Source organism: Semicossyphus pulcher, unplaced genomic scaffold (genome assembly GCF_022749685.1).
Source record: "Semicossyphus pulcher isolate SPU_LCO1_2020_fin unplaced genomic scaffold, fSemPul1.0.p SCAF_6, whole genome shotgun sequence".
Taxonomy (NCBI): domain Eukaryota; kingdom Metazoa; phylum Chordata; class Actinopteri; order Labriformes; family Labridae; genus Semicossyphus; species Semicossyphus pulcher.
The window spans coordinates 25,536,472-25,550,723 of record NW_027211737.1 but is presented as its reverse complement, the minus strand read 5'-3'; the positions used below and the strand labels follow the sequence as shown (position 1 = coordinate 25,550,723).

The 14,252-nt window shown below is 41.9% G+C and overlaps 2 protein-coding genes across 2 annotated transcripts; both read left to right on the top strand.

The window, feature by feature from the left end:
* Positions 1-7,668, top strand: lgi3 (leucine-rich repeat LGI family, member 3). Its single transcript, XM_069682786.1, has 9 exons — positions 1-308; positions 1,099-1,170; positions 1,745-1,816; positions 3,638-3,709; positions 3,881-3,952; positions 4,189-4,358; positions 4,456-4,620; positions 4,717-4,807; positions 5,983-7,668. The coding sequence occupies exons 1-9, from the start codon at positions 112-114 to the stop codon at positions 6,710-6,712; spliced, it is 1,641 nt and encodes a 546-aa protein (XP_069538887.1). The 5' UTR covers positions 1-111; the 3' UTR covers positions 6,713-7,668.
* A 1,506-nt stretch (positions 7,669-9,174) lies between these two features.
* On the top strand, positions 9,175-13,356 carry chmp7 (charged multivesicular body protein 7). Its single transcript, XM_069683316.1, has 10 exons — positions 9,175-9,729; positions 9,809-9,980; positions 10,955-11,140; positions 11,254-11,387; positions 11,664-11,712; positions 11,818-11,937; positions 12,030-12,128; positions 12,227-12,284; positions 12,360-12,593; positions 12,682-13,356. The coding sequence occupies exons 1-10, from the start codon at positions 9,467-9,469 to the stop codon at positions 12,735-12,737; spliced, it is 1,371 nt and encodes a 456-aa protein (XP_069539417.1). The 5' UTR covers positions 9,175-9,466; the 3' UTR covers positions 12,738-13,356.
* Positions 13,357-14,252: the final 896 nt, after the last annotated feature.

Here is a 14,252-nt window from a genome sequence, read left to right as displayed (position 1 = left end):
TCCCTCAACTCTGCGCTCAGCATTATCAGAAGTGCTGGGCTTGTAGGCAGGCTGATCATCGCCTCTCAACAAAACTCTTTCCACATCTGAGAAACCCCAAGAAGCTAAAGGATGCTGGATCCTGGGCAGAGATGGATGATCTGCTTGTCGCTTCTGTGCCTGTGTCTCTTCCTGCCGAGGGAATCGGACGCCAGGCGAGCCCCCAAGATCCCCCGCTGTCCTTCGACCTGCTCCTGCACCAAAGACAGTGCCTTCTGTGTGGACACCAAGGCCATCCCCAAGAGCTTCCCCCCAGGAATCATCTCTCTGTGAGTACAACGTCTATGTGTGTGTGCATGTACCTTGTGTTATAGCATCTTTTTATAACCTGTGTGAGGTCTCAGCAACATGCAGGCTGGTACAGATGGCTACATCCCTGATGTCACCCTCCATTATGTAATGATGCATGGATCCCTACTCTTCTTTAAACCACCTAAAAGTGATGATAGGTATCTTTCCTTCTGGTGTTTTCTTGCTGCCATCTGTTTTTAAAGAATTACACACTGAGAATAATTAAAAAGCACCTTTACTGTGCCATTTGTTGAACTTAGTTGAGGGAGTTAAATCCTGTCGAGCTCCAGGGAGAAGCACTAACAATAGACTCCCTATCTCACTGCAGGAGACCTGCTTCTCCTCTGAGGGATTTAATCTTAAAGAGCGTGCACAGATACGTTGAATAAGTGGAGCACATAGAAGGAAATATAAAGGAAGGTTATGTTACGCTGAGAGGGTTACTAGGTTCTCCTTTTTGCCCGATATTGGATTGAATTGAAGTCAGGGGACTTCCAGAGCCCGAGCTGGTTGAGGTGCCCTCATTTTACAATGGAGAAGAGGTGAAGAAGGAACTTTAGTGCCCTAGTTTTAAAAGATTTAGCCTCCTATGTGTTCAAACTGTGAGGGCGGACGTGTCCTGAGAAAGGACGGGCTTCAGAAGACATAAAGTAACCCTGTCAGTGTTGTGAATAAGACATGAACACATGACGTCACACCTCCAAGCTTTGAACGGCCTCTCTCATAAGAAGAAACCACTACTGATTATGATGTCGTTTTTCTGAACAGGACGATGGTGAACGCAGCCTTCACTACGATCCCAGAGGGAGCTTTCTCGCACCTTCACCTGCTGCAGTTCCTGTGAGTGTCCCGACCCACAACACGGCACTTTCACAACTTTTAAACATCCGAAACCTTTCATTTGTTCCCATTTGAAAACAGTCTCAACGCTTGATGTCACACAGCCGATGTTGCAGACGTCTCTTGTTTTGCAATGGCAGTGAAAGTGACTTCAGCCACTAGAAATGAATGGTTATTGAAAACAGTGGTGACATAGCAGTAATAAGAGTAGAGTGGCTCTGTATCAGTGTCATTGCCCATCACTGACTCCCTTCAGTTCTGCTCTGACGGACAAAGAGCCGTTTATCTTCTCAGATGCAATCATGAGTGTGTGTTCATGTCCTCAGCGTGTGTGTTTGTGAATGCGCCAGTACAAATTGCAAATGTATTTATCTGTTTATATTAGATTAGCTTCTTACAGTATATACTATGAAGGTTTTATGTCATTTAGACAATGAGACTTTAAAAAAAGGAAATAAATTCACTTTATAAAAACAACAGGAAGAGTTATGTTTAGTTATGACAAAAGTTGTTTTACATGTTATCCTCTAGTTTCAGCTGATATGACTTGGTAATTTTTGCCTCCCATTTGCAGGTTGTTGAACTCCAACACATTCACCATGATTGCTGATGATGCCTTTGCTGGTCTGTCTCACCTGCAGTACCTGTAAGTGTCTCTCTCACACATTAGCGGCTGCTGCTTCAAAAATTGATGCTTTTAATCACTGTGTTTTGGCGAACCTGATTTTAAAGATAATGATAAAATGTACTACTGTGCATGGACTGAAAAAAAAAGCTGTTGCTGAACATTTTTAAAGTGAGACTATATTAGCATTAAAGTGATAATCTCGAAGATCTAAGTTTCGTTCTATTTGGCGGCACCTATGGTGATAAACGGTAATTGCGGGCGCACACCTCCCAGATATCCAGACAGTGTTGCATGTGTGACGTCCACGGTTGGCTCCGGTTGTAACTCTTGATTTTCCTCGCTGAAGGTCGCTTTCCTTTTTAGACTGTTTGCCTTCATCTGAGCGTCGAGTTTGTGTCTTTTTCTTTGGATTTTCACTTCTTGTTGAAGTTGTATCTGTAGTCATCCATCTTTTCTTTGTTTGTTCAGCCATAGTAGATTACTGTTTACTCACCAACACTTGCAGAGACCGGAAAAGCAGCCGCTTAGCTCCGCCTACCCTCTCTGGCACACCAACCACTGCTGGGTGATGGGAAACGCGTCACTAACTGGGCGCTGCTTGTGATTTTTTCCACATAAGTCGCACCAGACAGCCAGTCTGTAATACTGCAAATGCAAAGGCTTTCATCAGTGAGCCCTAGGCTCAGTCACCATTGTGTTACCTCATTCGGCGATAGATAGTGACTTAACAGACATTTATTTACATGAAAATCACAGAGATTATTACTGTAAAAAGAGGAATAACACATACTTGTCTTTTATAAATGGAAAACTCACAGTCAGTAAAACACACTCCTGCTCAGGTCAGTGCGCTCAGGGGTTGAAGTGTTACAGCCTTACTTGGTCTGGAATGACCAGACGCTTAAGGAGATTTTTGTGTGCTGTTGTAAGCGAACTCTAAAGAAACACTGCTGTGTGACTGACAGTTTGCTCACTTTGACTGGCTTAAATTACATTAGTATTATTCTATAAATGTTAAGCAGAAGTATTTTTAGCTTTAAGCTTAAGTTTCCTGCAGATTTTTAATTCAGCACTTCTTGTTGTCTGTCGTGACCTGCTTACTTTTTTGCCTGTCTTAGTCTAAGTAGGTTTATTTCTCAGTGGAGTAGACTTGACCTGACTCGAGCTCGAGGCTGCACTGTAGGATTTCAGGATCTGCAGTATGGCGAAGAGTGCCAGAAGAAAAACTGAGAATAAATCGTCCTCTGACAGCGAGCATACTGCCTCTGTAGTGTGATAAAGCTGAATCTGCCATTCTGTGAATTGATGGCTTTAGAAAGTAGTTAGCTGATGGCTTGTGCAGCTCTCTGTGATGGCCGTACCTCAGGCTGCTCGCTGTGTGGCTCTTGGCAGCAGACCAGCCTTCAGGCCTCTCTGCATCGCTGCCACTATCATCGCTACCCGCTGTGCATGCTAATAAAGTCATGTTTTCATATCCAGACGCGTCCAAAGAGGCTGCACGTGCAGGGCGTCCCGCACTATCTATAAAAACGCAGACAGGGCAGCATCCAATGACGCTGACGCCTTTGTAAAAGCCGTTGCACTCCGTGTCGTATTCTTATCACATTAGCTTTCACCATCATCATTTAATTTTTTACTCCCTCTTTGCACTGATTTACCTTCTGCTTGGTAATCTGCCAGGTGCAGACTGTGCGATTACTGAAATACTTCCTGCTTACAGTCATGCTCCTGTCGTCCTGCACTGACAACAAACCTGCAAGGACGACATTATATAACACTGCTTTAATTTCAGCGTCTGTCATCAGTGTGTGACATACGAGCTGTCTGTTCTTTTCCCAGGTTCATTGAGAATAACGACATCCAGGCTCTCTCAAAGTACACCTTCAGAGGACTCAAATCCCTGACTCACCTGTAAGTGCTCTGTCAAGCTTATAAGACTGAGAAACCTTGTGTACTGTTTGTCACTTGATCTATCAGGTGAAGCTACAAGCCTGTGAGAAGGCTGAAAATAAGATGAAACGCACAAGACGAGCCAGGAGGACATCATGATAATAACTATTTCTTCTGGTGGATTTATTTCAGATCTCTCTCGAACAACAACCTGCAGCAGCTGCCGAGAGATCTCTTCAAACATCTCGACATCCTCACAGATTTGTAAGTGTAGAAGTGTCTGACATCCAGGGAGATTTGAACCCACAATCTGTCACTACAATACCCGGTTAGCTGCAGTTCCCTTTCGGTTGAGTGGACTCCCACACTCGTCTGTGAAACTATTCAACTCTGCTGCCTTTTTTTTTTGTGTGTTGCTTCTTTCCTCAAAGGTTCGGAGGATTATTTTCTAAACACTTCAGATATAAACTGACATACTTGTCTCCCTTTCTGTTACTCAGGGACCTGCGTGGGAACTCTTTCCGCTGTGACTGTAAAATCAAGTGGCTGGTGGACTGGATGGAGAAGACCAACACGTCTGTTCCTGCCATCTACTGTGCCAGCCCCTTTGAATTCCAGGGACGCAGGATCCACGACCTTGCGCCTCGAGACTTCAACTGCATCAGCGCAGGTTTTTACCTCTTCTTTTTTAAACTGTTCTCCAAAGGTGGTGTCACAGCAGAACTTCTTCCTTAATACGTTTTGTAATTTCGTGTTGTTTCTTATAGATTTTGCTGTTTATGAGACGTTCCCTTTCCACTCGGTGTCCGTGGAGTCCTATGAGTTCAATGGGGATCAGTTTGTGGCCTTTGCTCAGCCTGACTCAGGGTTCTGCACACTGTATGTTTGGGATCATGTGGAGATGGTGTTCAGGAAGTTTCATAACATTACCTGTAAGTTGCTGGTTACATAAGCACACATATTGTACCATTGTATGTTTAAAAAAAGAGTCCTAATGTATTTTTGGCTTCTGTGTTTCTTTCTCGCAGCTCGCTCTGCTGTGTACTGCAAACCAGTGGTGATAACCAACAGCCTTTACATGGTTGTGGCTCAACTGTTTGGTGGATCTCATATCTACAAGTAAGGCTTGCAATTTAATCTTGTATTTAAAGAGACTTTCATCCAGAGAATTCATCCAGCATATTTTAAAAAACTATGACCTCAAAGGGATGGCAGGAAATGTTTGTAAACCTTATTAGCCTTTGAGTTCTGAGTTAGATGTAAAGATCACTCTCACATATGTGTTGTAAGTATGTTGCTGGATAAAGCAGACAATTAGCTTAGACTTAGCAAGACTGAAAACAGGGGAGCACAGGAAGTCGGGCTCTGTCCAAAGGTGAAAACATCCAACCAGCATTTCCAAAGATCAGAAATGTATTTTATTTTGGGGAGACTTTCTTAGCTAAGACACATTCCCCCGTGTCTGCAACAACTTGAAGCTGCATCCCGCCAGAAATATTCCAGCACATAACCCTGCATAAAATGGCAGTTTGTCCTTTTCAAACTAAGATTTTTGCCCCCTTTTTTTCAGTTCAAAGTTTTTAAATTTCAAGACTGTAGCTTCATATTTACTGTTAAAAAGTAAAGTGAAAGCTGAAGTGGTAACAATCACTCCCTAATATGTCCTTCTTAAAGTGATAATCTCAAAGTTCTCAGTTTCATTCTATGTGGCGCCACCTAATGGCGATAAAAAGGTATTACGGGCACATATGTCCCAGGTAACCAGACATCCACCGTTGGCTCCCTTTGTAACAGTTGTAACTCTTGATTTTCCTCGCTGACGGTCGCTTTCCTTTTTGGACTGTTTGCCTTCATCTGAGCGTCGAGTTTGTTTCTTTTTCTTTGGATTTTCAATTATTTTTGAAGTTGTATCTGTAGTCATCCATCTTTTCTTTGTTTGTTCAGCCATAGTAGATTACTTTTTACTCCCAACACTTGCAGAGACCAGAAAAGCAGCTGCTTATCTCCGCCTACCCTCTGTGGCAGACCAACCACTGCTGGCTGATGGAAAACGCGTCACTAACTGGGCGCTGCTTGTGATTTTTTCTGTGAATGTCACCACAGACACCCAGTCTGTAATAATACTATATACTGCAAATGCAAAGGCTTTCATCAGTGGGCCATAGGCTCAATCACCATTGTGTTATCTCATTCAGTCATAGATAGTGACTTATTTACATGAAAATCTTGGAGATTATATCTTTAAACTATGAAAAAGCTTTAAAAAAACTATAACAACCTTTTTGTCCTCACAGGTGGGAGGAGGACCCACAGCGCTTTGTAAAGATCCAAGACATCGACACCACTCGCGTGAGGAAACCCAACTATGTGGACACCTTTCAGCTGGATGGAGAGTGGTACTTTGTGGTGGCCGACAGCTCCAAGGCAGGCTCCACCAGCATTTATCGCTGGAACAGCAACGGCTTCTACTCCCACCAGTCCCTCCACCCCTGGCATCGGGACACCCATGTGGAGTTCCTTGATGTCGCGGGAAAGCCTCACCTCATCCTCTCCAGCGCCTCTCAGCCTCCAGTGGTTTACCAGTGGAACCGAAACCAGCGGCAGTTCGCTTTCTTCTCTCAGATAACTGAGCTCGCCGACGTGCAGATGGTGAAGCACTTCTGGGTGAGGAAAGTTCTCTACCTCTGCCTCACCCGCTTCATCGGCGACTCAAAGATCCTCCGCTGGGAAGGGCAGCGTTTCGTGGAGATCCAGACTCTTCCCTCTCGGGGCTCGATGGCGGTGTATCCCTTCACCGTGGGCCTCCGCCAGTACCTCATCCTGGGGAGTGATTTCTCCTTCTCCAGAGTTTATCTGTGGGATGACCTCACTCAGCGCTTTCAGCCCTTCCAGGAGCTCAACATGAGAGCCCCGCGGGCGTTCAGCTTGGTCTCAGTCGACAACAAGGACATGCTGCTGGCTGCCAGCTTCAAAGGCAACACCCTGGCCTACCAGCACCTGGTGGTGGATCTCAGTGCAAAGTAGACATGTTAGAGTGTCAGGAGGTGTTTCTGTGCCAAATAAAAGACTGCAAAATGTTTAAGCCATGTAACTAAAGGTTTGCTGTTTCACGCGTGTTTCAAGCGAGGCAACTAATTAAATGATTAATCTATTTTTATGCACTATCCCGTAACATCTGAATGAAATGATTTGATAATACACAGCATCAGTAACATGCCAACATAAGTGTCTTGTCACTGCCGCATCACTGCTTCTGTTGTGCCTGACATTTATATAAGCCAATAATTTTTCAATATTATATAATATACCGTGCTTTACTAATGTGAAAATGATGTGCATGTGCGTCTTCCTGATTATTCACTGGATGAGACAGGATATTGGAAATGACTGAAGAATTTATATGCAACACAGTATTGGTTATCCGTGTAGAATTGTGCATGACATGTGTAAGTTATATAACTATGTGAAACAAGCAATACTTTCCATTGCAATAATTTAAATCCTTGATTTATTTATTTCTTTATGACAAAGGTTGAATCTGTTTTGGATTTAATGTTCATTCTGCAGTAATAACATGGGATCAGAGCCAGTCTGAGGCAAGTGAGGGTCCCCGAAATGAACTGAAAATGTAAGCCTGATTAATTTCTCTGCATATTTACTTTATTTAAACTTTAAAGACATATTCCTTGATTTTGTTATAGTGTTTGAATCCCAAAATATCCCCCCATTTCATGACAGAGGGATTTTTGGGAGGTTGCAGGAAATATATGAACTAATAACCAATTTGTGAGGCAATATATGCAATTGGGGGAATTGTTGGGGCTATAACAATATCAGAGAATGTAAAATGTTGTACAAGTTTTAATCCTGTTATATTGTTTAATGTAGAGTCACAAACTGTATTTATTTGTTGCTGTGTATATTTGCACATGGAAAGCTTGGTGGGAGTGGGGTATGATTAAATTTGTTTATGTCCCTTTAATGTCCTGTTTCTTTATTCATATAGGATTGCAGTTTACTTATCAATAACTATGATATCCCCCAAAACACATTTACTGCAGCCACCATTTTAATCCTTTTAGATCACATCCCCAGTAATATTGTGCATCTATTTGACAATATAGGCCAAAAAAATTACAGAAAAAACATTTCTACATATTCTTACATCAAAATCCGATTATTTTTTCTTCCGGTAAAACTAAATTTCACGCGTGCTTACATAAGTTAGCACCAAACAATTTCAACCAATCAATCTGCAACATTTAGCCACAGAGCACCAAGAACGCTCGGTCAGTTAGCTAGCTACTGCGCTGTGGAGAACGTCTGTCTATGTTTACTTCTCAACGATCAAATCAAATCCCTCTAATGATATGTCCCGCCTGCACGTCCTGTTTCACTCGGAAATACGTCACGATACGGAAGCTAGATACTCTCGAAATGCTGTTTCAGCTCGACTTTAAAGCTCCTGTGAGGAGTTTTTCACTGGTTATGAAACTGACTGAAATGAATTCTGATTACTCTATATGACCTACAAAAGCAAACCAGACTATCAGCAACATGACTGATTATTTCTATAAAGTAATTTTAAATGCCTGAAACTGCTGGCGTTAGGTAGTTACCAGACGAAGTGATTACCTGCACGTTGCCTTTGTTTACATTTTCCAGTTCAATACAACAGCACTGCCATGGATTCTGCTTTTATGACATTTAGTTTTTGTTGACTTTTGTTTTGTTGAGTTGGAAATGTGTAAATTCAATTATGTTTATTACTGAGGCCATAGTTAAAGGTGGTGTTGTACTGAACTAAATTATATTGAGATGTGTCTCTAATTTTTTGTGCTCCCTATTTCCATACATGAGGGGGGCAGAGTATTAGAAAACATCTCTCTCAGCTCAGTACAGCCCCACCACCAATTATGACCTTGATGCAAATCGTATGGCTGAGCTGGTGTATTGGATTATATTACATTTTTCAGGTGTACCTAATGAAGTGGCCGGTGAGTGTATGACTGTTAAAGAAAGCAGAATGAGATTTTTTGTTAAAAACCACCACTTCAGCATGTACAGGACAAAAATCCGCCAAGAAATAAGAGGTACAGTTTTGTCCACAGGGGGCGCCGAAATCAACACAAACCAAAAGTTCCTCACAGGAGCTTTGCTAATAAAGTCATTAAACAAATGTATTTTATGGTACTACAAGCATTAAGTTCTCACATAATCACACAAATGAGCTGAAACTCAAATTAAATTTGAACCACACATGTACTCTGGGAAGAAACGGTCACTTTTCTTGCGCATAAACGGCGCAAATGCGTTGTTCCCGAGCAGACCGCAGAGCAAGTTCCGGGTACGCTTGCTTTGTTTTTAAACCTCACTGCGTGCCTTGCGTGGACGGAGTTACCGCGTTTGCTCTTTAAAACAGATATCACCGCCTTTTCGAAAGGTCCTGGGTTCTTAAACGCGCGCGACCATATGTTGTTGTTGATATCTGAAACCTTAGCTCGTGTTAGCCAAATTTCAACGCATCATGATTAAGTGAGGGTTTTTTCGATGTCCGGCAGCGACATGCGGGCCACTGCTCTGAGTTTTCCCTCAACAGACGATATTTTAGCTTAAATGTTACTTTACGCTTAGTGTTGATATTTGTTTCTGATAAAAATGAGGGCGAAGCTGGCAGTTACTAGCTAAGCTAACGGTAAGTTGGTTCTAACTTAGCTAACGTCTGGTGAGCGAGTGAAGACAGCGGGTCACGCTCACGTTTAGACTTTAGTGTTTAAAATGTCAAACTCCCCTAAAATGACGCTGCCACCTGAATGGGACGACGACGAGCGGATGAATTTCATGTTCTCCGACTTCAAGGAGAACCGAGAAGTCAACACGACGGACTGGGACAGTAAGACGGACTTCTGGACGGCTCTGATCGTAAAGGGCTGTAGGGACCGTGGCACCGTGTGTGTCAGCCTGCAGGAGCTGAACAAGACCTTCAGGAGGAAAGAGAAATCCCCGCTGGGCTTAGGGACTGTCATCCAGTCCATGGCCAGGTAACTGTGACTGTGTCCTGTCTGTCAATCCCTCTCTGATTCAGCCTGCTGACATTGCCTGTGTTTCAACTTGTGCCAGATGTGGGAAGATCCAGAGGGAGTCTGAGTTCGCTGCCAATGTGGACTGCGGCTGGCTGTCATGGGGTGTTGGCCTGCTGCTGGTGAAGCCTCTGAAATGGACCTTCTCCACTCTTCTAGGAAGCAGCCGGGTGCCTTTGGAGGAGTCCTTTGTTATTATTGAACTAGTCAAGGTTTGTCAAATATATGTGTTTATTTATCTGTATTTTCAATATATTTATTTTTATGCAGTTTTTGTATTGCATTCAATCTCAATTACATCACTTAGCTTATTCAAAGAAAATGCATCTGAACAGAAACGGAAACTTCGTGAGCTTAGTCTGATGTGTCACTGTCTAACATGTTACCGCGCTGAATTGCTTCGCTTTTACTTCCTCTAGCATTTCAATCCAGGGCCGTGCACATTTTTTGGTGCAGGGGCTTAAGCAAAAAAGGGCACATGCCTCACCAACATGCACCAATTCCCACCCTGATGTTTTCACACTTATGCCATCCATAATCACACATAATGTTGATAACATGGGAACTGTTTATATTTTACTGAACCACATTATTCCACAAAGAAACCACAGATTTGTTTTGTTTTCATGAAAGTAATGTAGTCAGTCAGTGTTCAGTTGTTTAGACTAATTCAGTCTCCTTAGTGGTTTCTTTGAGAAAGGCAGTTAGGAAGGATGCAATTTAATGGCTTTCAAACAGATCAGACCTTTCCATTATGGACACTTCCTAAATGGATCATGCTCTACAGATGTTCTGTGTACAACAGAAATTCACACAGACATACTTAAAACAGTCCCTACCTGAGTGATATCATTCACTGTAACTGAAGTCAAGACACGTTGAAAAATGAATTGATTGAGACAAATCACTTGGGTGGGGGTGGGGAATGCAGAGTACTTCCTAAATTGATACGGCATATTTTTCATGGATACTACTTAATAATTACGTCTTTATATTTGATAGAATTAAATTAATTGCCCGTAATTTAATTTATTTTAAAATTAAGGGCAATTTGACACTGTGGGGCACAAGGGCAGGGGCTCAAGCTCCCCTTGGGTCCTATCTGTGCATGTGCCTGTTTCCGTCATTCAACAAAGGTTATTATGGCCGCGTACAGATGTTCAATGTGTTTTCATTTGTCTTCCAGGAAAAAGCAGCAGAATTACTCGAGGCGTACCGGAGCAGTGACTTTGCAAGCAGCTCCATCCTGTCTTTTCAAGAGCTCTGCACTCTCTCCTCTGACGTCTGTGCTGATGAGAGCACTCTGTGCATGGCTCTCCTGCAGCTGCAGAGGGACAAACAAGTGACGGTTTCATTGCACGAAGGCGAGAAGGTAAAGTGTGAGTTAACATTCCACAAACAGTCCATTGAAAGAGGGATCTATCTTCTAGGACAAAACCTGCTGATGTTTTGTTTTTAATCTGTCGACATGTGTCTTCTTTACAGATTGTTAAGTTTTGTCAGCCCGGGCAGGATCGAGTCTCACCGGTCAGTGATGTGGATATAGGCATCTACCAGCTGCAGCGCAGTGAGAAGCTGCTGGGAGAGCGGGTGGAGAAACTGGGCTTCGAGGCTGACAAGTACACAAACTCAAATACGTAGTAGAATCAGAATTATAATTGACTGATGATGTGTATAAATGTCAAATCTAGTAAACTTCTGTAAGCAAGGCAATCTATCTGGCCAAACAATGTGTTGCCATTATACAGTTTTTATTGGGTCTGGATGAGCTTACGATACTTAAGTCAGCTTTTCTTCCTGAGTGTCAGTAGGACTTAAAAATGTTTGAAATATCTCTAAAAATCAAAGTTAATTTGTGATTACTTCTGAAGCTGCTCTGCTTTATCTAAGTGCAGGTGCAAAGAAGAAGCAAGGATGCTTCTCCGGGAGGGAAAGAAATCACAGGTGCTTATAAACTTTTACGGCAAAAAGTAAAAATAAAAATTGTATGCAACCAAATGTCATTCATAGCACTGGTTTCGGTGGTAATATTAATGACCTTTCCCACAGGCACTGAGGTGTTTAAGAGGCCGCAAAAGGGTAGAAAAGAGATCAGACAACTTGTTCGCCCAGCTGGAGTCCATCAGAGGAATCCTGGACAGAATCGCCCAGTCACAGACTGATAAGATGGTAAGCACAGAAACATAAACTCTCTTTCTGCACAGCTGTCTATAACCATGTTTACTTTTGGTAGAGTCTAAGTTTGTTGAACATGTTTGTAGGTTATGCAGGCGTATCAGGCTGGAGTGGCCGCCCTGAGACTGTCTTTCAAGGATGTGACCGTGGAACGTGCCGAGAACCTCGTGGATCAAATCCAGGAGGTAACTCTTTACTTCAAAATAATTATTAATATATTTTATTATTCAAATTGAACCATACACTTAAACATCTTACTGTCTATTTTCCATGATTTTAACAGTTATGTGACACTCAAGATGAGGTGAACCAAACTATATCCAGTGGCGTGACCGGCGTAGGTGTGTATACACAATATCTTAAATTTATGGTATGTATGAATATTAAGGAGATCTAAGTCTTCATGTCTTTTGTAGATGAAGACATGGATGAGTTGGAGCAGGAACTCAAATCTTTGTTGGACGAGTCTAAGCTGGATTCGATCTCAGATTTCCCTGAAGTTCCAACAAACGGTCTGCGACCCTCCGGGGAGGCGGGACTCGCAGGTAACGAGCTGCTCAGCTCTCTGCCTGCTGTTCCTTACAGCACCTTGAATATTACCACTGAGCAGCTGGAGGAAGAGTTGAATCAATTAACGCTTACAGATTCAGGTTTGCACTTTCAGGTTTCTATTTTTTCTTGTCTTTTTGACTGAAATATAAATGTTTTGAAGTAACACATGGTCACCTCTCTGTCCAGGCTTTCAACAGAAGAAAATGACATCACCAGCCCGGAGACTAGAGCCAGCACAGTGATCGCACAACCCAAATATGGCGAGTCTGAAGCTCTGCGTCAACATATCAAACTTAAAAGGTTCTGTGATACGGTGAACGCAAGTACTAGTACGCAAGTACTAAAAACTAAATCAACGACTGCTATAGTAATAATATTGGTTATAAAATCAGTTTCAGGATGAAAACGAGGCACTTTCCTTCTTGTAATTAAAATAAAAATGCCTTTGCTGTGGACGCCTGCCAAAAGGATGTTTAAAACTTCATCAGGATCTGAAGGATCTCAAGTCAAAAGTGAACACTTAAAACAGTTTAAAATGTCCTCTTTGGTAAGCCGCCGCCAGTAATGCTTTTATTTTTGTGGTATTTTTGACATATAGAGAACAGTCGTATTAGTGGTTTATCATCTGTTTATTCATGTTTGTAAATGACCTGTAAGTGTGGTGGGTGGCCTTTTGAACTGTAAATATGAAAGTAAAAGTAAAGAGAGTGTTATGCCAAATGAAAAAGAATAAATGAAATGAATTATTAGAACCATATATCAACTCACACTGCATCATACTGCGTGTGTGAGGACTGACAAGCCTTCACTCAGTGAGTTCAACCAAATATCTTTCTCAAAATAAAATTTATTTTAATCACTTTTCTCTAGTTGTATATCAGTGTCAATCCCTCCTTTACTCTTACCTCATTCTTTACAATATTTGTGTGTGAATGATTCATTTTAACTCGTTGCATTCAGCAGTCATGGTTACTTTGAAAACTTAACTAAAGTAAAGCCTATTTTATTCGATTATTTTGAAAGGGTATGAAATCAAAGCTCAAAAGGCATAGGGTAAAATCCGTGAGAGTTATTTTCAACCTGCCAATAAGATTCTTGTAGATGTACTGCAGCCTGTTGTGTTTATGAAAACCATGAAAAATGTTTTAATCCTAAAAGGTCACCTGGACCAAGCAAGTGACTGAGGTGAGCAGTGAAACTTGTCATTATGTCACAATTAAAATCATTAAATTATGATAATTTTATATGCTTTTTAAAATGCACCAATAAGTCAGCAGCTTGTGGTTTATAAAAGTGATGGTTGGTAGCATGATGTAAGAGTAGTGGAAGAGCAGCACCACTGCATGTTTTACTCAAGTGTATACATTACTTTGGCCACCAGGGGGCACTGTCACTCATGATATTTTGACTCCACCAACTGGTTGCAATTAAGTAGAACAAAGGCACGTTTATGGACAGTTTTAGTCAAAGCCTCATCATTTGACCATCCACTGAAATGAAGTAGTACAAATATCATTCCTGTACAAGCGTTGTACTGTAAATGTCCTCTAAATGTGTTTGTTTTATTGAAGTAGTAGTAATGTAGTACTTGTAGCAGATGCAACACAAGAGGATGAATTGAAACATGCATTTGAGATTCTTGCTCAGGGAAAAAAAATGACTGGGTGTTGGGAGACCATTAAAGACCACTTATTGCAATCTGATACAGAAAACTGCTTTGAAATGATTAAGGTTTGGCATTGTGATGTGCCCAAAAA